Below are 8,307 nucleotides of genomic sequence, written 5' to 3' on the forward strand. Positions count from 1 at the left end.
GCTCACCGCTGCCTGCACCGGCTCCCCCTCCACATGGGCAGGGATGGACCCATGGTGGCAGCCCCCAGGACGGGGCGTCAAGCAGAGGATGCCGCCCCAACACCACATCCGCACCCCTTGGCTGGCAGCATGGTGGGAGGATGGGTGCCCGGCACAGTCCCACCGGCCCAGCGAGCCCCCCTGAGGGTGCCGTGACCCCTGAGGGAGGGCTCTGCACCCCTGGTCACCGGCTGCCCTTCTAATTATAGCTGCAGGTGCAGGAAGCGCTGGGGCCGCCTGTGCAGGAAACGGGGTGTGCCGCCCTCGGTGACTGAAAAACAACCGCGGTGGAGGTGTGCCGCCACCGCCACGGCCCCGCCAAGCAGCACAGCCCCAGCCCTGGGGCTGCCCCCAGGCTGCAGCACCCTGAGCTGCAGCGGCATTGCCCTTGGTGCACCCAGGGGGATCCAGGACCGTCGCTGCGTGGACCCCCCGCGGTCCTCACACTGGCCCAGCATTGCCCATGCCCCCAGCGCTGAGCCCTGGAGCCCCGCCAGGGCAGGCTGCCAGCAGGATGGGGTGCTGCTCCCCTTCGGAGAGGCAGGAGGGCAGCAGGGGCGGCATGAGGCATCCATTAAGGACCCTTCTCCCTGAGCTGGAGATGCTGTCTCCTGCCCTGCCGACTCATCTCAGGCTGCCCCAGCTCCCGGCAGCAGGCAGCCATCTGCACCCCGCCTGCCCCCATGGATGGCCCATGGGGCCCAGGTGCCACTCAGCCTTTCCATTTTGTGGAAAATCCTGACAGTTCAGCGTTTCCTTTGTCCTGGTTTGGAACAAAGAGTCGAAACTTCAACGTTTAGCATGGTGACAGAGCCTCTGAAACACTTTGTTTTGGAAAATACTGAAATGCCAGTTTGAAATGTTTCGCTTTGACTGTGTCACTTCGGCTGCTGCGGCACGACAAGCTCCGTTGCTATCTGAGAGGACAAAGCCTGAGATGTTTTCATATGCTGACAAAATCAATACATTCCCATGAATTATGTTGGTCTTGTCATATCAACTTTTCCCGGCACCTTTTTCCTGCTACTCTCCCCAACCAGAGATCCACGTCAGCTCCAGTTCCAGCTGCTGGGCACAAAAGCCATCCCCGAAGCGGGGCTGCTCCCTGCAGGGTTTTACGCTCTCCCGTCAGGCAGGCCCCGGCATCTCCCCACGCCGCGGCAGGGCAGCCAGCACGGGCAGCCTGGCATCCCCCTCCAACGGAGGCGGTGGGCAGCTGCCCGCCTGCCTGCGCCCAGCCAGCCCCACAGGCTCGTGGTGGGGTGCAACCACAGGCTCCAGCACAGACCAGAGCAGCCAGGGGAGGAGGAGGACGGAGTGGGGCAGGGAGGGGGGTCTGCCAAGGGCCAAGTGCAGCACTCGCCACGCTGCCGGCGCAGGGCAGGCTGGGCCACAGGGGAGAGATGGTATCTTACAGACTTTCCCACGCCTCGCAAAAGCTCTCCAGGCGGGCGCACGCAGGCAGGTGATGCTCGGTAGCTGCTGGGGTATTGCATAAATAGAGGGCAGGCTCCTGTGCTTGCCCCAGGCTACAGAGCTGTGCAGATAAGCCCCCAGCGTGCATGTCCTACACAGCACCGTGCTGCCGGCCTCGCAGGCGGGGAGGGAGCTTCATGCTCACTGGGAACCAGGCAGCATGCGCTGGCCCTGCAGGGCAGGCTCCCCTCTCCTTGTGCCTCAGCTTCTCCTCCTGGCAGTGAAATACAGACATCCAATGTCACAGGAATAGTCCCACGCTTAGGGCAGGTGCCCCAAGCTTAACTGGGCTGCTGCCTGCTGCCAGACTTCATCCAAACACTGTGGCACAGCTCCTCAGCCCAGCACAGAACTAGGAGGGGTCAGCATCTCATTTGGGAATTGCCATCACAGGCCACCACGATTTGCAACGTGCTCTTCTGTTGCCGAAGCATGTGGTGGTTCTCCATGCCCAGAACTGAAGCAGCCGCTGCACGGCAGGAAAGAGACGGTCCTGAAGCTAGTTGGGCCCATTGATGAAGCAAGGAAGGCTGCAATGGTCTCTGGCACACCAACTGGTGAGCAAGCATGGCGAGGAACTGAGCCGAGACAGTTTCTATCCTCGAGCAGAGCTGTAACCACAAGATACCTTCCCTGCAGCTGCACTTCCAGCCGGCCTGGAGGCAGCTGTGCTGGGGTGCTGCTGCTCCCCAGTCACCGCCTGGAGCCCCCAGCCAGTCTCTGAGAGGCTGAGAAGGAAACCTCTGCCCCCAGAAGGCAACGCCGAAAGGGAAGTGCTGCTGACTTGGGGGCTGGGGAGGTGGTGGGAGGGCAAGGGGGTCGGAGCTCCTCCTCACCTTACATGCTGCTGGGGTCTGCAGACAGGTATGTCCAAGGGCTGTCAGAGAGACATGGGGCTTGGCAGCCTGTGCAAGCCGTGCCGTGAAAATTTAAGGTCTTCATTCCTAACATGGGTTACTTTAATGGGGGTGACAGAGGCACTGGCCTAGAATGGCTCTGCAAACAGCTCTGTGCGAGTAATTATCACAAGTGTCTGTGCACCAGCACCAGCCCCCCCCCCCCCCCCCCCGGAGGCAGTGTCGCAGGCAGGCGTGGGGGGCTTCTTGCCCCCTCCATCCCACCCGGAGCAAACGCCTGCCTGCAGAGCCACCAGCCCACGACCCAGGACAGGCTCCTCTGCCCACAGCCGGAGGCAAGCAGGGCTTTGGCAAGGCAAGTCCTGCTCCCACGGAGAGGCTGCCGTGCCCACGTCTCAGAGGAGCAGCCAGGGCTGCTCTTGGCCTTGCAGCTGAACACGGGGCAGGTGTGGGGCTGGGGGTGCGAGCCAGGAGCTGCAGGCTCTCAGCACCGGGGTTCAGCAGGACACCTCGAGGGGAGAAGGCAGCTCTGTGGGCACCGTGGGAGTGCCACAACGCGTGTGGGTGTCACATGTCACCCTAAGCCACTGGATTTAGTTTATGTGCACAGCAGCGTCTTCTGTTTTCACCTTGCAAGACAAAGAAGACAAAGGAAAAGCACACTGGAGATGAAATGAATTAGCCGTACAAACCAGTCTTTCTCTCCCGGCTATGCAGCGGGATGGCCCTGCAGGCTGGCAGGAGCCGTCTGCAACGGGCTGCAGCACAGCACACAGCCCCTCCTGCCCACCACACTGACAGTGCTGCGGGGGCTCCCAATGGGTGCCCAGCACCCAGCCTGCCTCAGGCCAGCCAGGGCCGAAAGCAGGGACCCCCCAGCTGGGGCAGGGTGCTGCTGGGCACTGCCGGCCGCGGCAGAGCTCAGCCCCTTGCCTGCCCTCCCGCCGAGTCCCAGCGGGACTTTGCCCAAGAGGCAGAGGGCTCGGTTCGGCATGGCATCGAGCCCAGATGGGCATCTCCATGGGCAATGGGCTTTACGCCAAGGGCTCCAGCCAGCTTGCCCCAGCCATGTGAGGGCTCATGGGCACTGACCGGCACGTGCCCGGCCCGTGCCCAGCCCGTCCAGCTCTCTGCTTGCAGTTTTCCCACAGGAAAATGGGAGCATTAACACATTCATGTCTCAGGGCCAGCAACAGCCTTCCTAACGCTGCAAAAGTGCTGCACTACAGCCGCCGGAGACAGGAAACGCAGCGCGGCACAGCTCCACGCCCGCCACCAGCCTCTGGAAACCATAGGTGCAGCCAGGCGTCCCCCGGTACCAGCTGCGGCTGAGAAGCCTCAGGAGACGGCGTCGATGACGCTGCCCTCCAGTGAGGGGCTGTTTTTGAAATGTAAGCAAATGGGCAAATAAGTGCTTTTAATAATTTGACGCTGGTCACTGTGGTTACTTGCAGTTCCCAAGTAATCTGCTAGATGGCATAATGTAATAATCATAATAATGATAATAACAATAACGCTACACGGGTTTCCTTTAATTGATCCAAACTCTAGAAATGATTTGTCAAATAATTTAAACAGGCATTTACATATTTTACTGCACAAGTACGTACCAGTCCCCTTTCGTCGAGCGTTTATTCAAACCCTGCCGAAGTGCTGTTCTCCGCAACCGTGGAATTTCTATTCTTTCTGGCGGAGGATGTGATACATGACAGGAGAAGCTATAGCAACGACACAGAGACCAACTTTCCAAAGCTCTCATTATGTCTGTGACTGTACTTGAGCAGCCCCAGCAAGAAATTACATGACAGCTTCTTGTTTTTCGGCTGCTGCCTGTAAATAAAGAGCAAAGCGTTACTCATACATAATAGCTTTCATTTGCTGCAGGCTCTTCGGCTCTCAGAGCCGGACTAACCAAATCAAAGGGAAGATGATGTTGCAAGAGCGGGACTCCTGCACGGCACGCCCTGGCCGGGAAGGCTGCTGGGCTTTGGGTTCTCCCGGGCGTGGGGACTCCGGGAGCGCGGGGCCCGGCAGCGGCCTTGGGATTTTTATCCATTTGGGAGGTTTTGAGCCCCCGGCTCCCCCCCCGGCTGCCGTCTCCATCCTGCCCGCCCCGCTGCCGGGGGCTGCGGCAGAGCGCCGTGCCGCCCACCCTCCACGCGTGGTCCTGGGGACGCCTCTCGCGTGAGCACCCGGGGCGGGCCGCGTCGTGGGACGGAGCCGGGCGGCCGGCGGGGCGGGACGCCCCGGGGAGGGGGGCTGATCGCCGGCCGGGGCCCCGCGGGACCCCGCTCCCCGCCCGGGGCGGCCGCGGCCGGTGCCCCCCGCCGGGGGCCGCTCGGCGGGCGGGGGCGAGCGGGGAAAGGGGGGGGGCCCGGGCGGGCTGGCACCGCCCCGCGCCCGCCCCTGCCCGCCCCGCGGCGCGGCGCGGCGGGGCCGGGGCCGGGGCCGGGGCCGGGGCCGGGACGCGGCGGCGGGCGGCGCAGAGCGGCGGCGGCGGGCGGGCGGGCGGCGAGCAGCGCGCCGCCGGCTCGGCGGGCCGCGGGCAGCGGGCGCTCCGCCCTCGGTGCGCGGGGCCTCCCCTCTCCGCGCCCGCGGAGCGCCGGCGCCCGCCTATATCTAGGGCCGCGGCGGCGGGCCGCCCGCAAGGATGTGAGGCGGGCGGGCAGCCCAGCCGCCGCCGCCGCCGTGGCATGCCCCCCCGCGCCCGGAGCCGTCGGCGCGGCGCCTAGCCGCGGCTCCGCGGGGCGATGCTGCCCTGGAAGCGGAGCAAGGTGGAGCTGGTGGCGGGCGAGGCGCGGCGGCAGAGCAAGCCCAAGGGGTACGCGGTGAGCGTCCACTACTCGGCCCTCACCTCGCTGGCCCGCGCCTGCCCCGAGAGCGCCCTGCACCGCGTGGGCAGCATGTTCCGCTCCAAGCGGCGGAAATTCCGCGTCACCAGCGAGGACCCCACGTACACCGTGCTCTACCTGGGCAACGCTACCACCATCCAGTCCAAGGGCGAGGGCTGCACCGACCTGGCCGTCTGCAAGATCTGGAGCAAGAGCGAGGCGGGCCGGCAGGGCACCAAGATGAAGCTGACCATCAGCGCGCAGGGCATCCGCATGGCCCACGCCGAGGACAAGGGGCTGCGCCGGCCCGGCCACCTCTACCTGCTGCACCGGGTCACCTACTGCGTGGCCGACCCGCGCCTGCCGCGCGTCTTCGCCTGGATCTACCGCCACGAGCTGAAGCACAAGGCGGTGATGCTGCGCTGCCATGCCGTGCTGGTCTCCAAGCCCGAGAAGGCGAAGGCCATGGCCCTGCTGCTCTACCAGACCTCGGCCACGGCGCTGGCCGAGTTCCGCCGCCTGAAGAAGCGGGACGACGCGCGGCACCAGCAGCAGCAGCTGGTGGGCGAGCAGAGCATCCCGCTGGTGCCGCTGCGCAAGCTGCTCAACGGGCAGTGCTGCTACAAGCCGCCGGTGGAGCGGAGCCGCAGCGCGCCCAAGCTGGGCTCCATCACGGAGGACCTGCTGGGCGAGGAGCAGGAGGAGCGGGCCATGCACTGCGACTGCGAGGACATCCTGGAGGCGCTGGGCGAGCCCGGGGGCGAGCTGCTGCGCCCTGGCGCCGGCCGCGGCGAGGGCCCGGAGCTGGGCCAGCTCCTCCGCGACCTGGGCGAGCTCAGCCTGGGCAACGACCTGCGCGCGCTGCGCGCCGACCTCCGCGTCCGCCGGCTGCTCTCCGGCGAGAGCACGGGCAGCGAGTCCTCCCTGGAGAGCAACGGCCCGGACGGCGCCGCCCCGCCCTGCAACGGCGCCGAGCAGCCGCCCCCCGGCGACCCCGAGACCGGCTGAGCGCTCGGCCGCGCCGGGCGTGCACCGTCCCTTCCGGGCGTCCTCGGCCTCCCCGGGGCCCCGCCGGGGCGCGCCGGGTCCCCTCCGGGAGCGCACGGTCCCTTCGCGGCGCACTGGGTCCCCTCCGGGAGCGCGGGGCCCCGCCGGGGCGCGCCGGGTCCCTCCGGGCGTGCACGGTCCCCCCGGGAGCGCACCGGGACCCCTCCGCCCCTCCCCGCCCCGGTTCCCTGCGGCGCCACCGCGTCCCGCAGCATCCCGGGGAGCGGCGGCCGCCCCTCCCGGTGCCGGTGGCCTCCGGAGCCGGGCCCCAGCCCGCCGCGGCCCGGGGAGGGGAGGCGGCCGCGGGCTGTTTACCTCCGGCTCAGCCCTTGAAGATCTGCCAAATTCCTGGAATAGCTTTCCCCGGGGAGGGCGGCGGGAGGGAGGTGTTGCGCCTTGTTTACAGTCAGAAATCTCACATCCGAGAGGGCCCCCCCGCCGTTTGCTCCATTAAAGTCACTCCATCGTGCTGTCGTGTCGAGAGGTTTGCACTGTTGTGAATTTTTGGTTTTATTATTATTTTTAACTTAGACCCTTTTTTTGGGCCCCGGTCCTATCCCCGGTCTCAATGCTCTAGATCTTTTGCTGTGCAAAAGACGACTCTACTTGTGGCTGTTCACCTGTACATAGGGAAATGTATGCAAATACATTTTGTTATTTTTAAGAACACCACCATTGCGATCTCCTCTGTTTGCACATATGTGAAGAAAATAAAGATGACAGTAATTTAAAAGAAACTGGGCTTGCTGTGGGGATTTGGCCTCTATGTGTGTGCATTCCTGTAAGGAGATTGGGGGGGGGGGAGAGATCACTTGGGATGCGGTATAGCTGCAGCAGGGCACTGCACGGAAAGGCCCTCGCAAGCACCGAGCGGGATTCCCAAGCCAGCTGGAAATCTTACACTGCAGGGAAACACACCGGGCCCTTAAGGTCTCTGACACAAGGTTGAGATTTTTCTCTCCGCAGCCTCTAACAACAGGGGCAGGAAGGTGCGAGAAGCCTCGCGCCGGGGCTCTCCGCCTGGATCGCGGCCTCGAGAGACATAACTGCGGGGTTCCGAGGCTGCCGTGGGGCTCACGGGGCTCGCTGCCCCTCACCTGGCAGCGCGCTCCTGGGCGCCACGCAGCCCTCATGGGGTTTGCTGGCGGGCGCCGCCGCTGCAGATGATCCCTCACCGCTTGCAGCGCCAGCCCGAGACAATTTCATAACCTCACCCGGAGTAAGCAGCGAAGTTGATTAGCCGTGGGACTGCTGCAGTATTTTTAGCTGTAAATCTGTTTGTAAGTGGCAGTCTCCCAGGGCAGTAGAGATATTCTGGTTTCATTTGTCCCCAAGTGGAGGTATCAATTAAGAGATAATTAATCTGGCATTTCTGATATCTAAATGTTTCCCACTGTGCCTATGCTGCAATCAGGCGGGTTGCAGGAATATCAATGAAAAGCCCAACCAGCTGCTGGGGCCAGGCCGCACTTCTTGTGCAAGGAGCCAGCCTCCGAACTTGTAAATATCTCATTAAAACAGATTGCAAAATCTGCCACCGCACTGGCGAGAAGTTTTTACCATTGCTTCAGTGTGAGTCAGTCTGAGGAGGGAGGCGCGCCGGAGTGGTTTGCACGGGAAGGGGTGATGGCGAGAGGGGGGAGCCCCTCAGAGCGGGCACCTTCTTGCCCAGGTCCCACTCGGCCCGTGATGGGCAGTGGGATGCGGCAGGTGACGGTGGCCACGGCGGGATTTGAGCACGCTCAGGCTGGCACTGCTGAGACACACCACAAAAGAAAAAAGTGTGTCTCGCAGCTCTCAGGTGAAGCTCCCCTCGCCTTTCCCAGGGAGGGAAGGGACAGGCGATGAGTGGGAAATGAAACACACGGGAAAACTTATCCTGCAGTGCTTTCCCCAGGGTGGGGGCTGCGAGGCTGCCTTGCCCACAGCAGGGGACCTTCGGTGCCCTGGAGATCATGAGTGCCCCCGGTCTATGCCCAGGGCTCTCTGTCATTGCCTGCTTTCTCCTGGGGTGGGGGGAGCAGGCAGCGCTTGGAGAAGGGCAGCGATGCGGCACC

The 8,307-nt window shown here is 64.0% G+C and overlaps 1 protein-coding gene across 1 annotated transcript; it reads left to right on the forward strand.

Annotated features, from left to right (window-relative positions):
- Nucleotides 1-4,893: 4,893 nt before the first annotated feature.
- Nucleotides 4,894-6,991, forward strand: FAM43A (family with sequence similarity 43 member A). The gene has a single exon (XM_009468525.2). The coding sequence runs from the start codon at nucleotides 5,123-5,125 to the stop codon at nucleotides 6,209-6,211; it is 1,089 nt and encodes a 362-aa protein (XP_009466800.2). The 5' UTR covers nucleotides 4,894-5,122; the 3' UTR covers nucleotides 6,212-6,991.
- The last annotated feature ends 1,316 nt before the right edge of the window (nucleotides 6,992-8,307 follow it).

Source organism: Nipponia nippon, unplaced genomic scaffold (assembly GCF_047370975.1).
Source record: "Nipponia nippon isolate SJK-2023a ecotype South Korea unplaced genomic scaffold, ASM4737097v1 scaffold_7, whole genome shotgun sequence".
Lineage (NCBI taxonomy): Eukaryota > Metazoa > Chordata > Aves > Pelecaniformes > Threskiornithidae > Nipponia > Nipponia nippon.